This window comes from Micromys minutus, assembly GCF_963924665.1.
Source record: "Micromys minutus genome assembly, chromosome: 1".
NCBI classification, from domain to species: domain Eukaryota; kingdom Metazoa; phylum Chordata; class Mammalia; order Rodentia; family Muridae; genus Micromys; species Micromys minutus.
In genome coordinates this window covers 232,520,681-232,534,345 of record NC_137969.1, presented here as the reverse complement: position 1 = coordinate 232,534,345, position 13,665 = coordinate 232,520,681, and the positions used below count along the sequence as shown (strand labels likewise).

At 37.3% G+C, this 13,665-nt stretch overlaps 1 protein-coding gene across 16 annotated transcripts in view; it reads right to left on the bottom strand.

Moving 5' to 3' along the window:
• NRXN3 (neurexin 3) overlaps positions 1 to 13,665 on the bottom strand; it is a gene marked incomplete at both ends in the record, with an annotated part of 1,482,596 nt that overhangs the window by 797,093 nt on the left and 671,838 nt on the right. For all 16 annotated transcript variants that reach the window (XM_080922160.1, XM_080922175.1, XM_080922171.1 and 13 more), the window contains one exon: positions 9,295 to 9,414. In XM_080922160.1, coding sequence (XP_080778286.1) covers positions 9,295 to 9,414 — 120 coding nt within the window. The remainder of the gene's footprint in view (positions 1 to 9,294; positions 9,415 to 13,665) is intronic.

Genomic DNA, 13,665 nt, shown 5'->3' with positions numbered 1-13,665 from the left:
GGTAAGGCAGTCTTTGAATGATCTTTTATCCAATCCCTGCTTCTCTATTTGTCTTTTATTTCCTCTCATGAGTGTTTTGTTCTCCCATCTATAAATGACTGAAGCATCCAGGTTCTGGCCTTCCTTCCGTTTGACCTTCATAATTTCTGAGAATTGTTTCTTGAGTATTCTGGGCCTTTCAAGCTAGTATTCACTTATCAGTGAGTACATACCATGAGTATTCTATTTTGACTGGGTTACCTCACTCAGGATGATCACTTCAAGTTCCACTCATTTGCCTAGAAATTTTATGAACAAGCTGAGTAGTATTACACTGTGTAAATATACCACAATTTGGTATCCACTCCTCTGCTAAAGGACATCTGGTTCTCTCCAGCTTCTGGCTATTATGAATAAAGCTGCTATTAACATGATGGAACATGTGTCATTGTTATATGTTGGAGTTTCTTTTGGGTATATGCTCAGGAGTGGTATTGCTGGGTCCTCTGGTAGGACTATGTCCAATTTTCTGAGGAACTGCCAGACTGATTTCCAGAGTGGTTATACCAGCTTACAACCCCACCAACAATGGAGGAGTGTTCCTCTTTCTACACTTCCTTGCCAGTATCTGCTGTCACCTGAGTTTTTGATCTTAGCCATTCTGACTGGTGTGAAATGGAATCACAGGGTTGTTTTGATTTGCATTTCCCTGGTGAATAGGGATGTTGAGCATTTCTTTAGGTTCTTCTCAGCCATTCGATATTCCTCAGTTGAGAATCCTTGTTTAGCCCTGTACCCCATTTTAATAGGATTATTTGATTCTCTACAGTCTAACTTCTTGAGATCTTTATGTACAATGGATATTAGCCCTCTATCAGATGTAGGATTGATAATAATTTACCCCCCCATCTGTTGTTTGCTGTTTCGTCTTTTTGATAGTGTCCTTTGCCTTACAGAAATTATACAATTTCATAAAGTCCCATTTGTCGATTCTTGATCTTAGAGCAGAAGTCATTGGTATTCTGTTCAGAAAAAATTTTCCTGTGCCTATGTGTTTTAAGTTCTTCCCCACTTTCTGTTCTATTAGTTTCAGTGTATCTGATTTTATGTGTAGGTCTTTGATCTACTTGGACTTGAACTTTGTACAAGGGGATAAGAAAGGATCAATTTGCATTCTTATGCATGCTGATTGACAGTTGAACTAGCAACATTTGTTGAAAAGGCTGTCCTTTTTCCTTTGAATGCTTTTAGCTCCTTTGTCAAAGATCAAGTGACAGGTCTGTGGGTTCATTTCTGAGTCTTCAATTCTATTCCACTGATCTATCTGCCTGTCTCTGTACCAATACCATGCATTTTTTATCACAATTGCTTCATAATATAGCTTGAGGTCATAAATGGTGATTCCCTTGGAAGTATTTTTATTGTTGAAAATAGTTTTTACTATCCTGGGTTTTTATTATTCCAAATGAATTTGAAATTGCTCTTTCTTACTATGAAGAATTGAGTTGGTATTTTGATGGGGATGGCATTGAACCTGTAGATTGCTTTAGGCAAAATAACCATTTTTTACTATTTGATCCTTCCAATCCAAGAGCATGGGAGATTTTTCCCCCTTCTGGGGTACTCTTCAAATTCCTTCTTCAGTGACTTGAAGTTCTTTTAATAGAGATACTTCACTTGCTTGGATAGGGTCACACCAAGGTATTTTGTATTATTGTGACTATTGTGAAGGGTGTTGATTCTCTAATTTCTTTCTCAGCCTGTTTATCATTTGAGTAGAGGAAGGATCCAGATTTGTTTAAGTTACTTTTATATCCAGCCACTTTGCTGAAGTTGTTTATCAACTGTCAAAGTTCTCTGGTAGAATTTTTGGGATCACTTAAATATACTATTATATCATCTGCAAATTGTGATATTGTGGCTTCTTCCTTTCCAATTCATATTCTGTTGACCTCTTTCTGCTCTCTGATTGTTCTGGCTAGTACTTTATTGAATAGGTAAGGAGAGAGTGGGCAGCCTTGTCTATCCCTGATTTTAGTAGGATTTCTTCAAGTCTCTCTCCATTTAGTTTGATGGTGGATACTTGTTTGCTGTATATTGCTTTGACTATGTTTAAGTATGAGCCTTGGATTCCTGATCTTTCCAAGACTTAATATGGAGAGGTTTTTGAATTTTGTCAAATGCTTTCTCAGCATTTAAAGAGTTGATCGTGTTTGTTTGTTTGTTTATATAGTGGATTACATTGATGGATTTTCACGTATTGAACCATCCTTGCATCCCTAGAATGAAACCTACTGGATCATGGTGAATGATCATTTTGATGTGTTCTTGGATTTGGTTTGCAAGAATTTCACTGTGCATTTTTGCATCAATGTTCATGGGGGAAATTGGTCTGAAGTTCTCTTTCTTTGTAGGGTCTTTGTGTGGTTTAGGAATGAGTGTAATTGTGGCTTTGTAGAATGAGTTGGGTAATGTTATCTCTGTTTCTATTTTGTGGAATAGTTTGGAGAATATTGTTATTGGGTCTTCTATGGTGGTCTGATAGAATTCTGCACTAAACCCATCTGGTCCTGGGCTTTTTTGTTTATTTGTTTGGGGGGGGGCGTTGATGACTGCTTCTATTTCTTTAGGCGTTATGGGACTGTTAAATGGTTTATCTGATCCTGGTTTAACTTTGGTAACTTGTATCTGTCTAGAAAATTGTCCATTTTCTCTAGATTTTCCAGGTTTATTTTGAGTATAGGTTTTAGTAAGTAGAATCTGATGGCTTCTTGAATTTCTTCAGTTTCTGTTGTTATGTCTCCCCTTTTATTTCTTTTTTTTTTTTTTTTTAATTTGGACACTCTCTCTTTGCCCTCTAGTTAGTATGGCTTGTTGATTTTCTCAAAGACCCAGCTCCTGGTTTTGTTGATTCTGTGTATAGTTCTTTTTGTTTCTATTTGGTTGATTTCAGCTCTCAGTTTGATTATTTCCTGCCATCTACTCTTCTTGATGTATCTGATTCTGTTTGTTCTAGAGCTTTCAGGTGTGCAGTCAAGCTGTTGGTGTATGCTCTCTCCAGTTTCTTTTTGGAGGTGCTAAGAACTATGAGTTTTCTTCTTAACACTGTTTTCATTGTGTCCCATAAGCTTGGGTATGTTGGGCCTTCATTTTCATAAAATTCTAAAAAATATTTGATACCTTTATTTATTTCTTCCTTAACTAAGCTATCATTGAGTAGAGCATTGTTCAGCTTCCATGTGTATGTGGGCTTTTGTTGTTTCTGTTGTTATTGAAGACCTTTCTAAGTCCATGGTGATCTGATAAGATGCATGGGATTATTTAAATGTTCTTGGATCTGTTGAGGTTTCTTTTGTGACTGACTATATGTTCAGTTTTGGAAAAGGTGCTGAGAAGAAGGTATATTATTTTGTTTTAGGATGAAATACTCTATAGATGTCTGTTAAGTCCATTTGGTTCATGACTTCTCTTAGTTTCACTGTGTCTCTGCTCAGTTTCTGATTTCATGATCTGTCCATTGAGGAGAGTGGGGTGTTGAAGTTTCCCACTATTATTGTGTGTGGTGCAATATAGGCTATGAGCTTTAGTAGAGTTTCTTTTATGAATATGATTACCCTTGTATTTGGAGCATAGGTGTTCAGGATTGAGAGTTTATCTTGATAGAGTTTACCTTTAATGAGTAAAAGGTGTCCTTCCTTATCTTTTTTGATGACTTTTGTTTGAAATTTTATTTTATTCGATATTAGGATGGCTACTCCAACTTGTTTCTTGGGACCAATTTCTTGTAAAGTTTTTTCCCAACTTTTTACCCTGGGGTAGTGCCTGTTCTTGTTGCTGAGATGAGTGCCCATATACAGCAAAATGCTGTGTCTTGTTTACATATCCAGTCTGATAGTTCAAGTCTTTTTATTGGGGAATTGAATCTGCTGATGTTAAGAGATATTAAACAATGATTGTTATTTCCCATTATTTTTGTTGTTAGAGGTAGAATTAAGTTTGTGTGCCTTTCTTCTTTTGGTTTTGTTGCAAGAGAATTATTTTCTTGCTTTTTCTAGGGTATAGTTTCCCTCCTGTGTTGAAATTTTCCATCTATTATCCTTTGTGGGGCTGGATTTGTGGACAGATATTATGTAAATTTGTTCTTGTTCTGAAATATCTTGGTTTTTCTGTGTATAGTAACTGAAAGTTTTGCTGGATATAGTAGCTTGAGCTGGCATTTGTGTTCACTTAGGGTCTGCATGACATCTGTCCAGAATCTTCTAGCTTTCATAGTTTTCGTTGAGAAGTCTGGTATAATTCTGATTGGTCTACATTTATATATTACTTGTCCTTTTTCCTTTTAATATACTTTTTTTGTTTTGTTTTGAAGGTTTGTGGTTTTGACTATCATGTATTGGGAGGAATTCCTTTTCTGGTCCAATCTATTTGGAGTTCCGTTGGCTTGTTGTATGTTCATGGTTATCTCTCTTTTTAGGTTAAGGAAGTTTTCTTCTATAATTTTTTAAAGATATTTTCTGGGCCTTTCAGTTGGGAGTCTTCACTCTCTTCTACACCTATTATCTTTAGATTTGGTCTCCTCATTGTGTTCTAGATTTCCTGGATGTTTTGGATTAGGAGCTTTTTAATTTTTACATTTTCTCTGACAGTTGTGTGAGTGCTTTCTATGTTACCTTCTACCCCTGAGAGTCTCTCTTCCATCTTTTGTATTCTCTTGGTGCTGCTTGTGTCTATGGCTCCTGACCTCTTTATTTTCTATCTCCAGGGTTGTCTCTCTTTGTGATTTTTTATTGTTCCCATTTCGTTTTATAGATCTTGGATGGTTTTGTTCAATTTTTTCATCTGTTTACTTGTGTTGTTCTGGGTTTCTCTAAGGGCTTGTACTTGTTTTTCTGTGTTCTCCTGTATTTCTTTAATTCATGCACTTCTCGAGGCCCTCTATCATCGGCATGAGGCATAATTTTATGTCTAAATCTTGTGTTTATGGTTTGTTGGGACATAAACTACTTACTGAAGTGGAAGAGCTGGGTTCTGATGTTGCCATCTTTCTTGGTTTGTTTGCTTAGATTCTTAGGCTTGCATCTTGCCATCTTCTTATCTTTGATGTTAGTTGATCTTGTTGTCTTTGAATGGAGCTTCTCTTTCCCATGTGTCTGTAGGAATGGGCTCCAGAGGGAGATTGGTCTTGGGTATTCAGCTCTCTATGGGCAGACTGTGAGTTCTAATGTGATGGGCTGGCTCAAGCTCTGGGTGCATATGGAAGACAGAAGGGCACAGACCCAAGCAGTACCACGATACCTGTGCCCTGAGAGTTCCTGCAGGTTTCTCCCCAGATAGTCAATGGAGAGAGAGCATGGGGTCACCTACGGGCTCAGTAGGGAGAGCATTCCTGTGTCACCTCTGGGTGCTTAATTCTCTGCAGGCAGCCTAGAGTCCTGATGGTAGTGTGCCTGCTCTGCCTGTGCCTTTGGGTACAGATCATTCTTTTTTTTTCTTTGAGTGTTTTAATCATTTTCCCTTTACTTTGCAAGCAATCTCTTCTTACAAATGCACCAAACATTCTAGTGCCTTCTGGACAAGTAATGGCATCCAGCAGAGGCCGAGTCCTCAAGTACCAGTGGGTCAGTGGGGTAACATGTAGTTGGCTCATATGTGAGATGTCAACTAAAAGGTCAGAATTTGTAAGACCAAGTTTTGTATATGTGTGATTCCTAGTCAATAGTACCAGCTCAGCCAAGTAATAATGATAATAATAATAATAATAATGTTAGTAATAATATTGGGAAATGCCAGAAGAAAGCAATAGATTTCCTATGATTTTCAAACACAGAAGAATATGAAGGAAAGGAAGGCTTATAAAGCCTCAGTTGGGGATTTTTCACAATTCTCCAGCCTTGCTTGATATAAACAGTTTTCCCTGGGTCCTCAACACATGTTAAAAGCATGTCATATCATAAAATACCTTAATTTTTAAAAAAGATGAAGCCATTGATGCATATCTAATTATTGGTAAACAGCAATGTACATTAGCTTATCAATGGTGCCTAGTGAATCTTTTAATAAAGAGTTCCATTTGGCCAAACATTTCCTGTGCTCAGTGTATCAATTTTTATTAACGTGTATAGTAAGTTTTTGTTGGTGTCTTTGAGAAATTACGGAGGTTTTTTTAAGTGTAGGTGGAGGAGAGAGGTCAATTGGGCCAAGCAGTGGTAATCAGGGTGAATTTTTATACTAGAAGAAGTTCTTGGCCAACTGTGTGGTTTTAGCACATTAGGTCGCTATTCTGGGGAGTGCAAACGAAGTAAGGTATTCATTTAATTTGTTTTTAATAACAGAAATCAGCCCAATCAATCGATCAAGCCTTATTAACTGTCAAGTGAACTTAAGACTTTTCCAATAATATAATTATATGATAATAAATGAAAAACACCAGGTTGGAAAATAATTCTTTCCTGGCCTTTGGTAATATGTGATCCTGTCCTATTCTCTCTGACATTTGTATAGATGAGGTAGAAATTTGGCACACTGGGGGTTCATAAACTGCAAGAAAGGGATAACTAACTAAGCCAATAAAATACCTTTTATAACTTGGGGTCTGTGTATATTTTAGATTTACTGTCTGGTTTTATGAATTCTATAAATTAAAATAAAATTCCCAAACCTGTTTTCACTGTTTTAAAAAGAGAAAAGAATAAAAAAATAAAATAAAAATCATCAACAACTAAAAGACCGGACAAAGAGACTAACTCTCCTCCTCTCTCAAGTTCCTTTTTCCTTTGTAGCTGCCGCTTTCCACCAGTTCTGAGGTAGGAGGTATGGCAGAAAGTGAAAGGATTTATTAATTTCAAATAAAATTACTGGATGGCTTGGACGTTCCTCGGTTTAGCCCTGTGTTCTAATTGTTGGTACTAAGAGAAAGCACAGCACATAATTACCTTTATTCCAAAGGTTCTATAAGAGAACAATGATCAAGGCAAGGGATTATTGTACCCTGAGTTCTGTAAATCTTTGCATTCTTTGTGTTTTTCCAGGAAAATGAAAGGAACTCACTGCTGAGCAAGATTGGGGTGAGAGTGCCACCTAGTGGCCACTATTCACAACAGGCTGTAAATTGCATCCTTCTGGGATTTAACCAGCCAAATCCGAAGGAATTGGTGTGACTCACTACCATAACATTTACAGGCCTCTGTTTGACCTCAAGGCTCATGGGGACAGCTTGAATAATTAATGCAAATTGAAAGTGGTTTCTAAACAACACAATCCTTTTTAAAATCTCATTTTCTACATTCATTTTATACCATTAAGTTACCCTGAGGGTCTGTAGGTCAGAAACAATTTCCAAAGACTAATTTTGATCTTTGTGGAATTGGAGTGGATGGTAAAATTGGGATGTCTCCTTTTGCCTTTTTTTCTAGGAGGGAAGAGACAAAGTACCACAGAAGACATCCTTATATATGTTCCCCACCTCTTCCTAACCCATTTCCTTATACTTTCCTGCACTGGAAGAGAAATCATTTTCTTTTGATGGATTGCAAAGAGCAGCAAACTGCTTTCTTCAGTGGAATCACAAAGACATGGATCTGAAGCTTAATTACACAGCTTTAACTTCCCATTCCTCTTCAGTAAAATGACAATAGGAACATTTATTTTGAAAGAATATTGAATTATTGAAGATTAAATGAATTGATACTCATAAGGCAGCTATTGTAGCATGTATTGCTGAATGGATGTGTGCTGTATGTTTTTCCTCTGTGTAGATTAATCTCTCTGTGTCTCTCCATTACTGTCTCTCTGTCTCTCTCTTTATTCCTCTCTCCCTTTCTCTCCTTCTCTCTCCCTCTCTCCACACAAGCACACACACAAGCACACACACACACACACACACACACACACACACAGAGTACTCCACTAAAATTACACTTAAATTTCAGAAGTAATTAAGATCAGATTCATAAATTAAAACTAAATTTTAGGAGCCACCATCACAGAACATTTATGATGAAAAGGACCTTAAAAATAACAGAAGTTCAAGCTGAAAGATGGGGAAATGAAGAAAATGAGATTTTGTATATCTATCCCAAAGGCATAAAGCCATTTACTGACACGGATTGTATTAAACCCTAGGCTCCTGACCGTCCAACTGTCTTGCTTTTCACAGAAGGCACTGGGGCGACAGCTGTGGCTGCAGACTGTATTAGACAAGGGTCGGGAATAGCAAGTGGCCTCCCAAACATCCTTCAGGGAGTTAATGTCAAGGCTACATCAGAGGCCAGGTCACATGCCAGCAGAGTTCCATGTAATTGCTGTGTGCTGCCTCAAGTTTAGTTTCTTTCATGGATGGGAATTTAGCATATTGTGTGCTTGGATGCCAGGCTGCAGACTCAGGATCATCACCTGACTGATTACAATTATCCATCAAATCCTGATAGGGAGGCTACCTTCTCTTGCCAGTCTTAATTTTTCAACCACGGTTGGTTGCTTTTTCATCTGTCTGAAAATTATAATCCCACCCACCTACACCAGAATCCCAAGACATATGCCTAACATCTTCACATACTATTTTCTAATCTATTGATTTAATGATAGAAAATGAATAATTTTCTGCATCTTTTATCTTCCAGTATTTGAGCACACTGCTAACCTACTGTGTGCTGGCAAGAAGCACCTGAACTTTGTGTGGAACTCTCAGGGCCCCTTTACATATATATGGATTCATGCATTTACACATTGCCTCCAAAATAGAGATCCCATTCTGCAGAGAATTTGCCTGTTTGAGGATCACTACATGCCCAGTTCCTCCCAAAATGATGCTTAATATACAATGGGTACTTAGTGAATAAAAATTAAATAAACGAACAGTTCATTAAGTAAAATATGTCCAGCACTTTCTACAGTATACACTTTAATATTTATTATATTCCCCATGACATTCTGTACTTTTGGACTCTCGGTTTTCTTATACTAAAGACAGATGCACTTGCTGATTGAGAAAACAGTCACATGAAGGGTGACTGATCAGGAAATTTTAATTATTAATTATAAGAGGAACTATACAGCTCTGCCCCCGTTCTCTGGGCATGGGCTCCATCAAAGAAATAGCCTGATGAGAATGATATTACAATAGGGGACTAGCTGTAAACTACAAGTAGTTGAAGAAGAAAGATTTTGAAATTCAAAGGAAGGGTTGATGCTTAGTCCTGTCTATTCATGTGCACAGAGAGCCGTCAGTGTGACTTCTATTAAACAAGACAAGGCATTTTAGAAGCACGTCAGAGAAGACCGTGAGGCAGAGTCAAAGCCTGCCATCGGTGCACTTACCCTCGGCTACATCGTCATCCACTGTTAGCTTAAGGTTTTTTCCTCTCCGCACTACTCGGACGGTATGCCACTCATTGTCATTGAGCTTCTGCCCTGCGTACAGGGTCTCAGGTCCTTTGCCTAAGAGTGGCGGTAAGGGTCAAACGTTAGAGCCCGGTCTCAATGTACTGCTGACAGCATCGACTTTATCGAAGCCACCCTGGTGTACATGACCCAGGATGGCCAATGACTTCCACTGACCCTACAGAACCCAGAACCCTCTACATCAACCACCAAGCAAAGGTATCTCAATTGAAACCTGAAAGATGTTCATCTATAATGAGGGAAATAAGTATCCTCTTTTATTCATAGTTACAAGGTCTCAAATACTAAAAGTCATAAGATTTACAGAAATAGGTAGTCAGCTGGACTTTTGGCCAAGTCTTAGATATAAAAAATTCATCATTTTACTTTTATCCATCATCTCCTTCTTTAAGGATATCACACTAGTATGATGTCTACAAAATATTTACCAAGTGGGTGAGAAACAACTCTTTAAGGTTTGTTACCTTAACCTAGCATTTCCGCTAGCCCACAGTCCCATTAGAATGCAAGCATAGCAACCATAAAAGTAAACAATACAATTGAAATTATGTCTAGGTTTACACATTGTAAATAATACTCTTAGGGTAACCTCGGGACCTCAGGCTTTTCTCATTGTTCATCATCCTCCAAAAAGATAGATAGATGATAGGTAAATATATGAAAGATAGATGATAGATAGATGGATGATAGATAGATAATAGATGGATAGATAGATAGATAGACATACAGACAGATAGATAGATGATAGGTAGATAGATAGATAGATGATAGATAGATGATAGATAGATAGATAGATAGATAGATAGATAGATAGATAGATAGATAGACACACAGACAGATGGATAGATAGATAGATAGATGATACAGAATAAAATAACGAATAAAACTCAAATGATCCAAAGGATAAAGCAACATAATTTTTAAAAAAAAATGACAAGTACAGCTTAAAACAGTGCTTCATATAAAGCACCACTAGCCAAAGGAATAAACTAAGTTGTCTTGGAAGACCCATGTAGAGACAGTCAAGATGAAATTCAAGGGCCTAGGAAGCAAGGGATTGTGATGTTAAACAGCAAAGGACTGCAAGATGGGAAATCACAGGGTATTAAAATGCTCCCTGTTAGAAAGAGAAGAGAAATTAATGTGTGTCATCACTGATGCAAGCCAGAAGTCTGAAGACAAAGAAAACTTCAGAGATGCTGTGGACTTAGATTAAGCTTTCCCCAGTGAGGTGGAGAGCTCAGTTCATGCAGGTGATTAAGCATTTCCGAATGAATTGCCCAATATGTGGGCAGCTTCATACTTAAGACTGACTTGGAATATATTAAACTAGGTAAGAGAAAAAGCTATGATATGCTATGTAGGAAAGTAAAGAACAGCATCACCTAGCTCTGAGCAATGCTAAGTTCTACTTTTAAATACTGACTAATTCATATTCTTAGTACTGACTGTAAGAGTTGCAGACATAGTTAAAGATTGAAAGACTTTTTTCTCCCCTTGAAAAATAAATGCTTTACAGTGAAGTATTTTATTTTAATTGCAGCACAATTTTTTTTTTTTGGTCTGTATCCACCATCAGACATGTAATTCAAATAAATAAGAATCTCGAACATTCACTAACAAAATTTGAATTCTGTGAGCCTCAAATCAATTACCAATGGCATAAAAGAGTCCACTGAATCTTAGGAGAAGAATTTGCTAATAACTAACTGTTATTTCATGCCATTTTTATCTCTCAGTAGTATCTTGAAGTCATACACTAAAATGGAACTTGTCCCTACATTTCAACTCACTAGACAGACCTGTTCATTATCTCCTTCAAGTCAAGGCTCAGATGGATCCAGAGTTGCCTTTCAAACCCCTCATGAGAGGGATTTGGGAGAAAATGGACCACATCATATGGATACTTTTTATAACAAGAACAGATGTTCTTGGAACAATCGAATCTGCCTTTGTGTTTTATCTTCTTCATTCTACACACAAATGGTTCAATAAGAAAGAACAAAGCCAAGATGGCTATGGAGAATATTGGCTATGGAGGCAGAACCACTTCAGATATAGGCTATGAAAAAAACCTCTACTATAAGGTAGCATCTGTTCTTTAGGCAATGTTTTTCACATCACTTAATTTTTATGACTGGGGACAAGATAAGAGAGAGAATGACAAGCACAAACACAGTCAGTTTGGGACACTAGGACACAAGTATCTTGGTAGCCACAGAACTGTAAAACAAGCTTTGGTTTTGTCCCAAGTGTTTTCAATGAAGCTAGCATCTTACAGGTATGGCATTTAAGATACCCAGCAAATGTGTATGTTGGCCAGATTCTCATATAAATAGCCAAATGTAGAATGTGGCATCTTATAATTAAAATTGTAGAAACATTAATGGAATTTTTCATGCCCTGTTATTTCCAGTATCACTAATTCTTATAACTGTAAGAGGAAGGCAGCAGGTAATTAACATCAATTTCCTTAAAATGACAGGAAATCTTATCCAATATTCATTTTCAGGCAACAAATTGATAAACCTCAATGAGTTTTGTATGTAAACCTCATCTTCTAGAAGCGAAGTGTCCACATCATTTATCTTTAGTCAAGTCCAAAGGTCAATACATCATACAAGTGAAAGTGATTTTTAAACGTAGCTGCAGATTTGGGTAAAGGAAGAGGAGGTACCAAGTTAACCTGAAACTCACAAAGGAGACTCATCTGGTAATTGAAGCAAATTGTTCTTATCAGAAGCCAAAAGTTGAAACACAGAAACTTAGGCTTGCAAAGCTGAAAGATCTAGTCTAGGGAGGAGGGTTCATCATTACTATGATCCTCATCTTACTTTTATTATATCATCATCATTATTATTATTAGCAGAATCAATCAAAAAGCCGGTGAAGCAGCATCAGTGGTACAAAGACTGCAAAGTTCTTTCTTGTAGGTAGATGGTGCCCGCAAAAGGAAGAAGAAAAGGCATTGTTCAACACGGAATTGAAAAGGAAACTACCAAGAACTAAGCCTGAGATCCATATATGCTCTGACACTGTTCTCTTTGCAACAACTAAAATGACTATGATTCTGATCTGCAATTGACCTGTTTTCTTTCTTATGCAATGTGTGCGATACAGATTGATCTCAAGCAATCCTGGGATGCTCCTTAGGCCGCTTGGACAGAAGAGCTGCAGCTGTACTGAAGAACTTTCAGCTCCCCATCGGTTGGCTTTCCAAGATCATGATGCTTGTGATAAGTAGGAAGAATCACAGAAGAAAAGGTCTGACACATTGAAATGTGTAAGTATAAAGTGTCACATTCTTCATTGTTGAAAAGCAAATAGCCTCTAAGGACTGTTGGGAGTGGTACCAACAGAACAGCCACAACCTCTGGCCTTGCTGTCATCTCACATAGCATTGTCTCTTTGAAGGAAGTCTTATCCTCATGAAACACAGGCTAATTCTCTGATAAATGGAAACAGAGAACAAGAAATGGCATCTAAAAATCACCTGCCAAATTCTTTTCTGGAGCCCCTATAGTAACCCAAGAGAAGGCCAATGTCTTTAAGCAATGAGAATTAATAATTAAATCAAAATAAAACATTCAAATAAAAGCCTGCTGGTTGCTTGGAGGAAGATGACAATAAGAAATTATAAAAAAATTCCCTCTTAACTTGAAAGACCAACACATGGTAGAGTTTAATCATTTTTACCTAGTTAAGCTTTTTAGAAAACTGACTATTTATATTTTATGATTTTTTTATTTCCTCCAGGAACAATATAGCCAAAAATACAAACAACCCCAATATGCATTTCTGTTTATGGATTGAGATGACCTTACCAATTTAAGCTAAACCCATTGGTTTTGCTCATATGCAGAGTGTAGAAATTCCTTCCATCTGCCACAAAGGGCTATTTTCAAAAGTAAGAGGCGAACATTCAAGGACTTTTGTTTGGATTAGAGAGGACAGGGGTGGCCAACATAATGTTTCTTCACCTAAGGTTCTCTATTTGTTTAAATGAGAAAATGGTACCTTGGTTTCCCTAAGAGCCATGCTCCACATGCATCTAAAAGAAAATTCTACAGTGCACTAAAAAAACAAAACAAAAATTATTCTCTTAAAAATGTACACAATTCTATATCCATATGGTATGGTAATGCATGATTGTGCTAGATACAAACAAAACAAAGACAGAGATGGAGAGAATGCTTACCTTTATTTCATCACCATCTACTGTGGCCGCCCTCTACTGAGCACAACACACCACACACTTTATCACCCATGCGTCCCAGAGAGGAAGAG